Raw genomic sequence first — 15619 nt, 5'->3', positions numbered from 1 at the left:
GATAATGGCTGGAATAAATGTTGTTCTGCAAGCAAAAGTGTTGTCACTTTCTGGCAAGTAATCTTTCCTTACCCTGTAAGACTTAAAAAAATTAATAGTTTTGGCTGGGGTTTGGTTTGGGTTTTTCTTTTTACTTCTGAAAAACAATATTGTCAATGAGAAGAAACTGGCTTCCTTCCTTTTACTTCACCATCTCTGAACTTCAAGAAATGTATAATCACTGTGAAGTAGGTTGACTAAGAATAGTTCCACTATTTCTCCTGCTCTGTTATTAAAAGGAATAAATTCTTTTATAGTCGTATTAAGTAGCAGTCTCCTCACTGTGAAAGGAAAATGATGTTATTAAAAAAAAATAATCAGCCAGTCTGTGTATGACAGGTGCGGGAAAAAAAGTTTCCAACATTTGAACTCTGATTGTCTGTGGACCTAGAAATACTCCTCTTGCAGGAGGCAGCCTGTACTGCTGATAAACTATATGGTCACAGACGTTTGCTCCTCTTCACATTTACAACCAGGCAATTTTACTAGGCCCAACCCAGTCTCAGAAATGGAAGAAAAGTACACATTCAAAACGAAACACTCCTGGAAGATAAATGCAAATGACAAGTACTGGCTGGAACAGCTCCAGTGTAGAACCACACAAAGCTGCAGAGAGTTGAAGGACATTTTTTATTCAGCCAGCAAATGAAAGGGAGACAACCTGCATACCAGGTGAATTTGGGAATATTTCCCAAAGGCCAGGGATCTTCCATTTCCTTGGCAACAGGGCTTCCTGACAGCATTGCTCTGCTAAAGCTTGTAAACTGGTGCAACTTTGGTATGGCCCCAAGAAAGGTTTTAGTCCCAACCCTACTACAGATGCCTTAAATTACTACATACTGCCCAGTAGTGGTCAGCAATTCATTCAAACAGATTCGTTTATGTGGCCCAATTACTGTAATAGCAGAACATTTCAGGATGATGACAAGTTATAAACAACCCCATTTTTAATTAAAATTTAGGGCCATCATTCTGATTCCAGTTCTGCACAGATCCTAAACAAGACACTAAGCATTATCCTGAGAGTAGCCCATGAACTGACCAACCATCTACCTGTGTTCATGTGTCTCATCTAACTTTAGCCTCTATTTTTGCCAAAACTGGGAACTAAAGCCAGGTATAGCCAAGCCAGTAAGTTGCCCTTTAGCCTGCATCTACTCCATCTCATCTAGTCAGTCCAGCTTAGCACTGACAAGGGCTCATTATAGGACTTAAAGCCATGATCTAGTATCTTCATAACGTGGTATGCTTCATAATGTGGACTTCAATCATATGACAAGGCATATAGTATAAGTCTGTATTTCTGCATGTGATATTCTTTAAGTAAAATAATAACACACTGAAATCTGTTGTATTTAAAAGCAATATGCAGATGTAATGTGTTCATCCCTCAACACATTACATCTGTGAATGCCAGTATCAGGATTTTTAATTTAAAAGACATTTAGAACACCTTGTAGTTAAATTCAGCTGCTCAATGCTCAAGTCAAATATTTGATGTATACTCATATCCAAAAGCTATAGAAATTACTCATACTCTGCTTTTCTTTTTTTTTCCTCTTAAAAAAATTAGCTTAATACCTCCTTGCAATTCTTTATGGTCTCACTTTGCCAGCTCTAATTCAAGTTTTTGCATATTCAAAAGTAAACTGGAAATTGATGACTTTGCTCAGAGATAAGAGTTACTGTTCACCCCTTAAAATTTGCATCCTGAAATACCCTGCCATTTTACTAGACTGTTCTAGCTTCATTCACCATATATATAATGTATTTTTTTCTAATTTTTGTTCACTGGGATGTGAAACAAAACAAATTAAATAGACAATCAAGTTTATTTTAAAAATAATACATTTGTATATTGTTAATATTAAAAGTTTTATTGCCTGATTCACTGATCAAAGCTAATAACTAGAGACGGAGTATATATGGCACATCCTCTAAAAACTCTGTTCCTGGCCTGGTACAAATCTCTGGACTTCCATCCAAGTTCGAGCTGAAATAGCCCATAGTCCCATGTGACAACTGTACCTAAACTCAGCGTATCAGATTTCAGTAGTAATTTAAGAGACAGAAATAGGACTACCTCTATCTATGCAAAATGCCAAGTTATTAAAAAAACCCCACAAACCACAAAGCAGATATTAGCAGGAATGAGCGTACATTAAAATCCATTAGATGGGTAAGCTTTAACTAAAGCACAAGTTTGAACTGCTAGAGTGACAGAGCATGCTCTGAACTGTGTGAGAGAAATGCTACATCATCCAATATTTGCCTGTGTAGCTGGAGACAGGCAAATAGGAGCTAGAGAGGGTATCGGAATTAGGGGTTACTACCAGTATGATTTAAAAGAAAATCCAATGAACACAGCAAAAATAAGCAATGGAAGCAAAGGAAAAAAAAGACCATCCTAACAATGAATTCCAAAACTACCAGAACAAAATAATTCAGTAAACTACTGAAAAAGGAGGAAAAACCCACCCTGCCATAAAGGAAAAGAGCCAGTGAAGATTTTGGATGGGCTGCAAAATGTCTCTGCCTATGCAGCACAGATAGAGGATCTGTCTCTGCCTCAGATTCACACCAAGGGACTAGCACCAGTGCAAGTTCCATACCTGTATCCAAGAGCTATTAAGGTATTTGCCTAGCTGGGCTAAAGCATCCTTTTTTTTTTTTTTTTTTTTTTTTTTTAGCTAAACTACAGGATATTTAGCATTTTTTACATTCCTTCATCTTTATAATAATTTCAATTCTACATACCATTTGCCTTAACTGTGCAATGCAAACCTCAAACTTTAGAATTTCTTAAGTAGAACACTGTCATTTGTGGGGGTTCTTAGGTGAATAACTTACCATTATTTCTTGCTGAAAATTCTAAGCAAACAGCTTCTGAAATAAATTCTTCTGAACCCAGCCTTTATTCTGACATAAGGCATCAATTGCAAAGGGATAACTGACCTATCTGCCTTAATTTGGACCATACATGGTGAATGATTTAAGTATTTGTGTATTCATGTCACTTGTCTGTGAGATGTATTAGTCATATTGCCTTTGACCTATTTTTCACGAACAGTGATTCCTCTTCTACTGAGCATCACGACTTTGCCAGCCCTGTGACTAAAAGCTATGAATTGACAAAAATAGTGCCGAGCCTTAGGGCTATTTATTTGCAAGGACTGGTTTCCATATTGAGGAAAGAGGGAGAGAAAACACACCACAGTTTGCCCAGATGGGTAATAATACAGGCTCATGAATGATTAAAATCCACATGCTGTAAAACTCACCTTCGCTATCTCTCTGCTGATGCATTAAATTAAAATCAATAATAGGAGAAATGAAGTGATATTGCTCTGATAAAAAGAATGACAAAAATAGAATTACATGATATGGCAGGTGATCTCACACAATACAGACATAGGAAGTAAAGAGCGTAAATTTACTTGAACAAAAAAAACAGACTAAAACTGAAAATAAAAGAATCAGGATTCTTAAAACCTGTCTGAAGGAAGACTCCCTCTCCTTCTCTAACAGAAGGTTATAGCCATTAATTTCCATTCTTTTAACAGGTATCACCCCTTTTTACGTTACACAGCATTTGCATCAGGAAATGGTGCTTTGCATCAGCTCTGCACTGTTTCCCAGAGGACTGCAAATCTGATATTAAACTGCAAGTCACAAGGCTTTTTTATAATTGCAAATGAGAACACATCGTGGCATGGTTGCTTACCTCCACAGCTGGCCCCATCAGCTTGCACACTGGTTTGGACTGATGAAGGGACTGGATCCTTGGGTGCCGGCAGCTGAGGAGTTTCTTCCGGGGCTGGCAGAAATGCAGAGCACAGATCGGTTTCAAGGGCTTGTAGCTTCAACAAAGAATTCTGCAGACAAAAGCAGAACATTGGGCTAGATAGAGAACAACAGAACACAGTGATAGCTCTTCAACTCACTGAGCCCATTAGCAGCGCCTGCAAAGGGGTGTTCCACTAGCAGCTCTGCAAGGACGTGCAAGAGAACAAACGTGCACTATTCCATGAGTTTCTTGACTTCTGGTTATTTAAGTCCCAATTTATATAGATTATTCATGACACGTGGCAAGGATGACTTTGTCAGCAAAAGATGATTTATTCTAGGAAGCCAAACTGAGATGGTGTCCCTTTTCTTGGTCTTGAAGCAATACATTAAGCAAGTATTTCATTCATTGGGCTGACATCACGATCTGATGACATTATGTCCCTCCCCATTTACCATTCATAAAAAAACAAATCTCCCTCTCCAGCCAGTGAGTGCATTATGCAGCAGTGAACAACGAGTTACTGAGAACACACTCCCTCGTGGGGTTCTTGGAAGAGCTATTTTTTAATTGGCTTTTTTAGAGATAGTTCTTTATGTAGACATAGCTTTTATGTAGGCTGCTGCTGCTTCTACAGGCAACCAGATCATTTCCTATCTGCTGCAAAGGTAATATTAACAGATCATTGTCACTTGCTGCAATCAAATCAATGAGGGCAAGGCTTGTTATCTATAACATCACTTCCAGCTACTGTGTCACGCTTGGTCCATTTCTCATTTTAATCTTTATTGCTGCATGCAATATTCAGCTATACAATCTGACACAAGCATCTTGCTGTGATGTAAATGCTGTGAGAGCCCTAATCACCATCTGACTGGGCAAAATGAGTCACTACCGATACCCCACTCATTCAGTTCCCCTCTCTCAAGGGAAATACAGCTTGCAACAGAAAACAAAATCACACAAGGCTGCCTTAATAATCACACAGCTGGCACACACGGAATATACGTAAAATGTTAAGTCACTCAAATGGTACATATTTGTGAAGAGCATTTTCTGAAAAAAAATAAACCTGAGTTGCAACAGAAAAAAAATTCCTCAAGTTTATACCCTGAAAAGCTCCTTTCCCCACTCTGTCAAAGACCTGAAACCAATTTATTAATTCATTTAATGAAATAATGAATTTATTTATAGGAATAATTTCCTTTGTGTAACAATATCACCTATGTAGTAAGTAGTTTAATATGTCTTTGCATCATTTTTATTGTAATACAGCCCTTTTATAAACCCACTGATGCCAGTGTTTTTAGGTAAAACAAAATAAAAATGGAAACTAATTTGGCTGAGAACAGCAGGGAAGACTTTCAGCCTTGATCTTTTCATTCCTTTTATAGAATTCAGGCAGTGAAAAGGGAGCAGAAAGTAGCTCTTTCTAGGAGATACCTCAAAATAGGGAAGCTTTGAAAAAGCACAAGATCACCATAACTAGATCCTGCAACCCTCCATGTGCTGTCAGGAGTGCTTCAAAATCCATGTGCCGTTCCACAGATCAGATTAGGTTACAATCAAACACTTGGACTTAGGCCTTAGCTTAGGTCAAAAAGGAAATCCAGGAACACCTTCCTTTTCATGGTCCTAGAGCAAACAGCTCTGGCCATTCCTATGAGAAGCAGCTTGATATTAGAGACATGTGAGCAAAGAAACGGCTTGTGTTATACACTCATTTTAGAATTAAGTTTCTCTCATCTGTTGTCAAGATACATTTTGACATCTCATCCCACAAAACCAGGAAAGAAGTGATTGCAAGATCAAGCACTGATTCATAATTAAATGCCTAAACATAATACCATTCTTTAAAAATACGGCATGATATAGAGCTGGTTTCTATGATCTGAGGCAGAAGATAACATTTACTATTCCCAGGTACAGGTTGCACTAACAACCTACCATTGTCTGGCCCAGCTGTCATTTCTAAGGATAATTTACCCATCTTGACCAGCAGTGCCTCGTCTTCACACCTCAGTTTCTCCAGGACTCCTGAACAACTGGCATTTTTTCCTTGTTATTTACTGACACTGCTTGGTCCAATATTTTACGTATATTACTTCAAACTGATCTGGGTCCTTTAACCTGTCTGCTAGAGTATACCAGGTGTGCAAATGTCCCCAACATGGGCTTTATCTGTGAAGACCAATATAACAAATTCACTCAGCTTCTCTGTTTATAGCTGTATCACCTTAGTGCCCATTTTACATGTCAGCCAGCCAGCAGTCCCAGTGATACCCTACCTGGCTTCCTGCTTTTGATGTACTTAGTAGAATTCTTACCATTAGTTTGAGCATCTTTTATGAGGTACCTTCAAAGTTTTCTTTAATCCTCTGCAGGGCTTCAATTAGAGACAGAATGATGGAAACCATCTCACCTTCAACAGCTTTCAAGTAGCAGTGAATTTTCCTTGTCAAGAGAAGGGTGCTGACTTGAATTGTACCCATGGCACTGTTTTGGAAAGGGTTTTTATGACATGACAGGCCTCATTTCCCACTGCCTCTCATCCCAGCTAGACCCAAATAAACAAAAAGGCTGTGGAATTATCACAACAGACGGGCAGTGTTTTACAGTCATTAATGTCATCTAGCAAAAGGTGACTATACCTCTTACAAACCAGTGAGGACTCTGATCCCAGCCTGGACTTTATCATGACAACTGCTGATGGCAAGTAAGGAGAACATAGGCAAACATATCAGCACAACATACCAATAAGGAGAATGTAGGCAAATAACTGACAAAAATACCTAACCTTCACAGGTTGTTACTTCAAGCATTTGACAAAAAAATTCCCATATCAAGAAAGAATATTCACTTTGCATCACCATTTCTTATGATACATTAATATTTATGGCAAGTTCAGTATAAAAACATTCACATAGACTACATTGTTAAACATTGTATTTCGGCAATGCTTATCCTGTAATTCACCAGCTGGTTTATATTCAGTTGCTCTAAATTATATTTTTCACCCATCTGTGGAAGGTGGGTGGATGGCAAATTTCCAGTCACTGCCAAATACTAAAAAAAAAAAAAAAAAAAGTAATAATAATAGAAATACTCTTTTTCGTGAATGTGTCCTTGAAAGGGGTTTGATGTAGGGAGAAAAAGAGTAAGTAGTTTTGATCATTTGGATGTTACCAGGAAGGCGATGAATCTGGAGCATGCCATCAACCTCATCTTACTCCTAAAGCACAGCTGAGTACTTTGGTACTGCCACAGCACACTATACATGAAAAGCCACCATGTATTTATGCGAACGCATATAAGGAGACATAGCTTTAAGCAAAGGCCAAGCACAAAGCTGCCCAGGGTCACCAACTCATGGGCGACAGGAGCATCCTAGTAAACAGTAGGGATGACCGTGCTGCCTGCCCTGCAGCATGTCCTGTCCTGCCCCTCTCAGAGGGGTGCCTGAAGTACCAGCAATGCCAGAGCAGCTGGCCTGGATCCTGCCAGCCTCGGACCTCCCGCTCCATGGCAGGAGCGGTGCAGCCCCCTGTTTCTGCAACTGCAGCCCAAACAGAGCAGAAAGGTGGTCTGGGAGAGGACACGGCCATATATCAGCAACTGGCAGCGTGCTCTCTTTCCTTGGGCTCGTTGGGGGCAGGCGAACATGCTACCAACTGCAGGCAAAAGGAAGGCAGGAAGAGAGAAGAAGAAAGTCTGAGCCCTGTCTTCATCTTCTCAAACCTCCCAAGTTCATTTGAAACCTTACCGACCACTTCCAACTTCCCCCTAATTCTCCACTACTTTCCAGTACCTCTAACAGACCTGATGGGACTGCAGGTATCCTGGCACAGTGGTGGGGATGTGTACTCTTCTGTGCTGCACACACTCAGGAATACATCTAATCTGGAGATGAACCAGCCTGTGCACATGCTACTTAAAAGTTCTCCAATAGTCCAGACCTGCCCCTGGGGCCCAGCTGGGCCATCTCTGCTCTTGGCCATTTAAAAGAAATTGCAAAACATGTTAGAAGCAAACACAAACAGCTAAAATACATAGAGGGGGAAACGTTAGGTTATGATGAGTACCATCATAAATTTTAGTAAGCTCTTATATGGAAAACCAATATCACTGAAGTAATTTAAGCTATGGCATATTTTAGCAGCTAATGATTTCAGTTCAAATACTTCAGATTTGATGCCCATTCCAGCTTTACTCTGGTGCCTAACACTAGTATTTCTGATGCATGCAGTAATTCCTGATCCATTCTAATGCAAGTGAAAGGACATATTAATATTTAAAATGGATCCTTAAGTTTCTTTGGAAAAATAACCATATTGCTTTTTGCATTTTGCAAGTTTGAAAAAGAAGGAATTATAATTGTCTTGGACAAAGGTTTCTTATCTCTTCTTATGTCCTCTTAAAGTAACTGACAATTCAAAGAACTTGAGCTATGCCAATTCCACCAGAAAAAGAAAAAACATCCTGCATCATTCCAGATCAAAGATAATGGAAAAATAAAGACATTTACAGTAAGTCTGAGGAAAACAGAAAGACAGTGTGGTATTTCTCTCCTATTTGTTATTTCTGCCAATGCTTTAAAAAAACATAGTCATTAAAGTATCATACTCTTGCCTGCTGGAGAAAACACAGTACAAAAGGTTTGCCATTTGCAGAGGAAGCTCAGCCTGTAGAAAAGAAACCATCCTTACAAACAATTAAGCCTGTAGACTGTACCTCACTGACCATCTCTCTTTCCCTCCAATGATTACTGAAAATCAAGAGTTGAGGCCTTAGGGCAAGGAACTGTTGAGATGATAGATAACCTCCTACGTCTAGAGAGAAATAGCACACACCTACACTCACACTGCCAAATCCCTCTGGAGAATGGGACACCGAATGAACAAATTCTCCCAATTTATCACCAAAATGCTGTGGCAATGACAGGAGTCCTCTGAAATAGCTTATAAACTTTTTCATGGTAGGTGCCGTCAGTAACAACCTCTCCAGCTGGAGGTCCCTGCATGGGGCCCTGCAGGATCGGTGCCATGGGACATGTTGGTCAGCACGTCCAGGGGACCATAGCCTGATGGGAGACAAGGCACCAAATGGAGCCTCGCAGCCCTGCACTCTGCCTTATTGCACCAAGAGCTACAGCACTGCCAAACCTGCTAATCAATCAGTGCTCACTGTGTATCTACAGAGAGATCAGATAGGTAACAATGGCCAGAAAAGAGCCACGGCTGTTAGAAATAACTTCTTTCCCTGATAAAGAATTACCATTATCAGCATCCTTTGTTTGATCCTTGTAGATGTCCTAAGGTCTGGTAAATCTAAGAACTGAGGGAAGAGGGAAAGGGAATGCCCCACGCATAGACCCTGCTCAGTCTCAGTCTGGAGCCTGACAGGGAGAAGGGAGGAGAAGCAAAACCCAGACTTGGTGCTTTCTGCATAAACTGAAACCACCCTGCCCCACACACGGTGTTTCTGAATATTAAGGATGCCTGCACCCTGCCCCTCGGCCTGCTCCTGCCCCTCCAGGACAGGAAGGCAGCTATTCTATTATACCCAGTTTATTGATGGATTTACTGGATTTATGAAATCACCTGAGGTAGAGAAGGAGGATAATCCAAGCTTTCAGCATTTAATGGCCTTTGAAGTGATTCATATAGAAAAGAAACTGAGCAAATATCAACCTGTTCAATTTCTTGACTCTAAGGAAATTAATGCTTTTATATGTCACATTGGAACAGCGATGTATAAAAGCATCTCCCTTGCTTTTTAATCTAAGAGTTCAGGTTAAAACACGATAGGCATATTTTATGTGAATATAAATAAATCTCTGCGGTATCTGTTACGGCAATATTTGTGTCTTGAGGCATATGACATTTTCAATTCAGAATTTCCTTTATGGGGAACAAACAAGCAACAATAAGATAGAACAAGATACACCCTGGGTCTATATAATGCCACGGGTGAGCAGTGAAGAGAGACACCACTTTCTCTAATCCTAGAAGGAAACTTATTTTCTTATGACACATGACCATTTGGGTTTGCAGTAGACCTGAGACACAATACAATCTAAGATTTTGAAAAAGAAAGCACCAGAATGTAACCCTTGCTCATTTCCCATAAATTGTTAACAATTTATTTTAATTTCTCATCTAATTATCTGTTTTAATGTCTTACACTGATTTTATTTATTATAATATTTTATCTTAATCTTAAAGAAATCCTTTACAAGAATTTTAAATGGGAGGTTTTAAGTGGAAGCTTTGGTGATTATTTGCAATGGGGCTTCTCAAAAGAAACAATAAGTTAATTATTTCTGTCAGGGCCTTAATTGGCTAGACAGTGGCTGACTATACTCCCTTATATCGGTCATGGAATGTGCCTTATGAGTTAGCACTGACATTTTCAACAGTGAGCTGCACAACAATGACACAAATGCACAGGAAATAGTTCATAGTAAGGGGAAGATTAAGTCTGAATTCCTTTAGAAGGACTTCCCCTAATGAAAGTCAGGCATCTATTAATAGCCATAGATATTCTTTGGCTCATTATGGAAACAAATCTGTCTTTTCCATGGTTTCACAGGAATGGGCTTCCTTTCCCCCCAGTTCTTTTTTTCGGCTGCTTCTGTTGTTCAGTTGTCTTGGTCTACGCTTAAAAATATTGTTTGCTCCTTGTTTAAGTTCAGTATTGCTCATTGCCCTTGCAGTGCGTAAGCACACTCTGTGCTAGTATGCAGACACCCCTGTTTGTGGGAGATGCTTTATAAGGTTTCCTACTTTGAATAATTGCAAAGCTTGGTATTGGCCTCCAGTATTTTGCTGATTGTGGGAATCTAGCCCAGGCTCACCCATTGTTTGACACGATCTCACAAACAGCTTCTTTGTGCTCTACTCTCACAGCATCCTCCTGGATCCCTGTGATCTCACAGCATCCATAATCCCTGTGAAAACAGCTCTTGTTTCGAGTGTCACAGGTGTTATTTGGCTTTTCTTGCTTCCTCTCTTCACTCCAACTCTCCCCTCCTCCCATCTTACTTTTTAAAGTAGCTTTTAGACCACATTGTACTGTTCATTGTTTATTTATGCAGGATGTAGCAACCTTGAGAACCTCTTATTTTTAAACAAAACATCATTGATAGCTGAACATTTTTGAGCTGTAATACAAGGAAAAAATCAAGTGTTCTTGAAAGATGGCACTTCACTCAGTCAATATTGAATGTTTAATTATTTTCTGAGCACAAACAGAAAGCAGCATAACATTGGCTTAAAATATTTGAAAAATCTCTTGCTTCTGGCTTTTAAACTATTATAGCAGCCTCATGTCACGTTTGTAAGCTTTTCTCCAAAAACATGATCAGAATGATTCATTAAAAAGCTAACCTAAGATTCTCAGGTGATTACATTATTCCAAGACCTTAGAATTAACAAAACCAAACACCTAATTCAAAATTTGTAAAATCATATTTCAACTTTTGGTTAAGCTTACCTCATTTAAACTGTTGAATTGCTCAGTTCCTTCTTTTGGTGAAATGCTTATGTTCTGATCTATTCTACAAAACAAAACAAGAATTTTCACTCAATAGATTGCTTATCTGTGCTGCAAATATTTCAAACTTTTCATCACATCTGTACATAAATTACAAGTTATGGGATAAAGTTGTTTTAATTAAAAAATAACATCTCTATGAAGGTTACATCTGTATTTTATACCTCACTCAAAACAACAGTGGTTTTCCTGGAATCCTAAATAATATATTTAAACTGTGAATGAGGTCCTGGAAATTATGACATTAAAATCCGGCCTTATTCTGTTACACAGAAGAAGTTCTAAAGAAGCATGATCAGCTCTCAGTATCCTGGTGAGCTAATAGGGTTAAAGCCAAGAAAAAGCTCAAACATATGTTTAAATCTAAGCACAATTTGTCCCACATGCTTGAAGTCAGGAACAAGAGTTTTCCTGTATCAGAGCCATAAAGAATAAATCTTTCCGTATTTGAATTTGATGGTATTTCAGGCTCCCAATCTTCAGCTTTCTGCTTAAGTTCAGTTTTGCAAATCTCACAAAGACCCAAGGGACTGTCATGAGGAGCTGGAAATCCTTTGAGTAAGAGGGATGTTCACATTTTCTAATGAGTGACACTTTTCAGCCATCAGAGATGTCCATACCTTTGGTTTTCCCTCAGTATATTACTGCTTCTCCACAGGGAAATAGGAAAGGAATGTCCCAGACCAGCAAGGGGAAAATCTCTTCCCTCTGACTATGGCTGAGATGACTGTGCCCCATCCAGGCAGATGTGGTCCTGGTCTAAGGCTCCACACACCTACCAGCTTCAGGATTAGTTACAAATTCACTCTACCAAGGAATGAAACTGAAGCCTAAAAAAACTTCCCATGGATTAGGTGAGCAACCTGAATAGCCTCATACCACAGGTCTGTCCTTCCCCCAAAGCAAACAGGGGTTTTCACACTCAACTTCAAAGCCTGACATGGGTGTATCACAAGTTGACTTGCAACTCGGCTGAAGCAAGACAACTACTGCTGTCTCAGAGAATGAGATTTCTCACTGCTGAAAAGATGGCAACGTTTGCTGGCCCCTGTGAGACTCACTCACAAACGTGGTCAAAACTAACACAAACCCCAGATTTCCTTTGGGCAAAATAATTCATATTTTTCAACCTATTGTGCTCAGTCATCCCAGCAAAACCAAATAGTTTTAAAAGTCTCTAGAGGCCTCAAAAACAGTACAGACAGATGCACAGGACTTTGTTGTAGTTCTTCATAGATTTATGAGGCATTTAAAGACTGAAATGATGGATATGCCACTTTCCTTACCAAAACAGACACATTAGATAGCTACACCAAGGTGAGCAAGCACTTGCCTCCAAACAGGATCCAAGGTGTGCAATTCACATAGGAACAAAAATGAGTCATTTTGGTGGTGGTACATCTAGCACCAGAATGGGAGGTCTCACAGGCCAGCCAGCCTGTATCTTGAGATACACAGGTACATGATCAGAAGTGAGTGATTTCTGGAGATACTTCGGCAGAAAGGTGCCTTGGCTGACTGTTGTACAAGCACCTATCTACGTCTCTATGTAGCTCTCCACATATATATTCTCTCCGCCATCTCAAAAATGAATAGCAAATGTCTCCATAATGTGAAGAGAACAGAAGGAAAATAGAATTACAGAAGCAAAAAGGTTAATGCCTAACAACCAATTTCTAGCTTTTAGGCAGCAGAGAGGGCAGTATGAGGCAGCACAAAAGAGTTAAAACTGAGAAAAAGCATGGGGAGAGCAAAAGGACTAATTTAATAGGAAAGAGTGAAATATTTATAGTTTGGTTTAATAACATGTAAGGAAGAACCTGCAAGGCTACAAAGAGCTGAAGAATTAACTCACTAATGAAGAAAAAGATATTTAGAGTGATTTATTGCATTGAACTAGACCTAGACATAAAGGAAAGGAAGAAAAGGACACGTGTCAGATTTGTACACTTCTGGTATTCATTTGGATGACTCCTTTCAGGGTGTGTAACACACAGCAAATGTGAACTCTCCTTAAGAAAAAGAAAACAAAAACCTAAATGCTAGCAGCAGTTCTTACAGGTGCTATACGAAGTTCTACATACTTCACAGCTGTATCATTCATGAGTCTTGCACTCTGGAGAGTGAAAGGTTTACAGCACCCTTGAAGTACCACCTCTCTCTCATTCAGGTCGATGCTCTTGTCTGCTGTTTTAGGGATGCAGAAGTCTTGCATTTTACTGTTTCTTTTTCCACTAAAATTACTGGAGTAAGATGCTCTTAGTTTTGCATTCTTAGGATTCTAGAGACACTGAAATCATTAAGGTAAGTAACCATTTTTGTGTGAAGACCATTTACATTAATAGTCATATATGTATGCTGAGCTGATCTTACTCTATATAGAGAGTTTCAGGGTGTGCTTTTTTTTTCACCAAGATTAACTGCTCTCCTACGCAAATGCAGGTTATCTGATTGTCACCAGGCAACAAAGGGCTTACAGTTTAATAACTATGGGTTGGATCCTACTCTCATTAAAAGTCAATCACAAAATATCCATTAACTTCAAAAGCAGCAGGAACAAGCCCTAATTTTCCATCTGTGCTGAGTACAGAAAAAAAAACCCAGCTATTTTAAGCTTTAGCTGAAATTTTGAATAATTGCAGGCAACCCTTATTTTGTATAATTTACATCATGTAAAATAATGAAAATGGAATTCTCTCCATGGCTACTACTCAAATATATGTTATATCATTCTTTATAAAATATGAAAGGCCTGATCTCTCACTTTCCCCATAGACTCTGGCTTCAGTAGAATTACTCTGTTCTGCATGGCACAGATGACAAGGATACAACCCAGTAACATGTACATTTGAAGCTTGTGGACATAACAAAAGAAAAAAGAAAATCTAAATACTGATTATCATAACAGAGCTCCTCCCAGACTTCAAGGGGAAGATCAATTTGCATGAGCAGTGTGCTGTTTAAAAAACAGACCAGAACATGTGAATTACTGAATTATGCATGATATCACTTCTAAACTTGCATAAAATTCAAATAAAACCACATAATTTTAAAAACCAGGAAAAATGTTTAAAGATAACCTAAGAAAATTCACTTCTTATTTCCCAGACTAAACCCAGAAAGGAGCATTACATTCTGTAATTTGCAAGTCTCAATCCAGTTCAACCCTGGGTTGCATTAACCTTATCCTCAGGAGACTTATGTGTTTATGCATCACAATGCCACACGTGCTCAGTGTCTTGGGCCAGTTAATGCCTTAGTGATACCAGGATAAATCCTGGCAAGCAAACCACACACTGTGCTGTGGGATGAAACCCCTTTTCCAGATTCACTTCCAGTCTACCCTGGCCCAATACTCCTTCCCTGTCTCCAGTCCAGCAATCGGTTTTACACTTCCCGCTGTGAGGGTGGCCCACCAAGTTAGCAGCTCAGAAAGGGTACTCTCAGTACCACAGCAGAGCACTGATTCAGCCTCTCCAGAGGTTACATCACACAAGTTCACAGAAAGGCAGACCCTACAACCAATACACCTCAAAAAGCTCAAGCTAGTTTTCCTCAAGGAAAAAAAAAGAGCTCCTTTCTGAGACCTCCACAAAAGGCAAAAAGCATTATGAAATTCAAACATAGTCACCACTCGAATACAGGGCTGCATGTGAAGGCTTCAGAAGCATGCCTGCGACTCCTTACAAAGCAATACAGAACTGCAACAGGCTTTTAGATGAACATAAAGTGCACGCTTGCAATGAAAGAAACACCACCATTAAGGGCCTAGGCTGTTTAGAAACATCCTAGGCTACTCCTTGGGCACTCTCTGAACGCTGGAATAAGCAGCCAGACAACCAGACAGTGTACCAGTGCCTGTCTCATCAATCACAGCAGTTACGTAAAGGCTGCCTGTGGACAGCCACACTTGTTTTTCTTATTATGAGAGCCTCTTGTACTCACCAGGAACAGTTCTTACTTGGGCTACAGTAAGATGCTTGCTTTTTTTTTTTGTCCCTCTCTCCTCTCCCCATCCCCCCTTTTTTCTTTCTTTTTGTTTTTTCTTTCTCTTTAAGTGTGTATTGGTTTTGTGTGGCAAGGTTTTGGTAGCGGAGGGGGTTACAGGGGTGGCTTCCATAAGAAGCTGCCGGAAGCTTCCCCTGTGTTCGAGAGAGCCCATACCAGCCGGCTCTAAGATGAACCCGCCACCGGCCAAGGCCGAGCCAATCAGTGATAGTGGTAATGCCTCTGGGATAA

At 39.6% G+C, this 15619-nt stretch overlaps 1 protein-coding gene across 1 annotated transcript in view; it reads right to left on the bottom strand.

Moving 5' to 3' along the window:
* The window catches only part of FAM13C (family with sequence similarity 13 member C), a 135000-nt gene that overhangs the window by 22555 nt on the left and 96826 nt on the right, over positions 1 to 15619 (bottom strand). The window contains exons 11-13 of the mRNA XM_075025521.1: positions 11321 to 11384; positions 3764 to 3914; positions 3321 to 3386 (exon numbers count right to left, since the gene is read on the bottom strand). Of these exons, the coding sequence (XP_074881622.1) occupies positions 3321 to 3386; positions 3764 to 3914; positions 11321 to 11384 (281 nt within the window). The remainder of the gene's footprint in view (positions 1 to 3320; positions 3387 to 3763; positions 3915 to 11320; positions 11385 to 15619) is intronic.

The sequence above is a fragment of the Buteo buteo genome, chromosome 4 (genome assembly GCF_964188355.1).
Source record: "Buteo buteo chromosome 4, bButBut1.hap1.1, whole genome shotgun sequence".
Lineage (NCBI taxonomy): Eukaryota > Metazoa > Chordata > Aves > Accipitriformes > Accipitridae > Buteo > Buteo buteo.
Note: the sequence above shows the minus strand (reverse complement) of the source record. Positions and strands in the feature narration are given on the sequence as shown.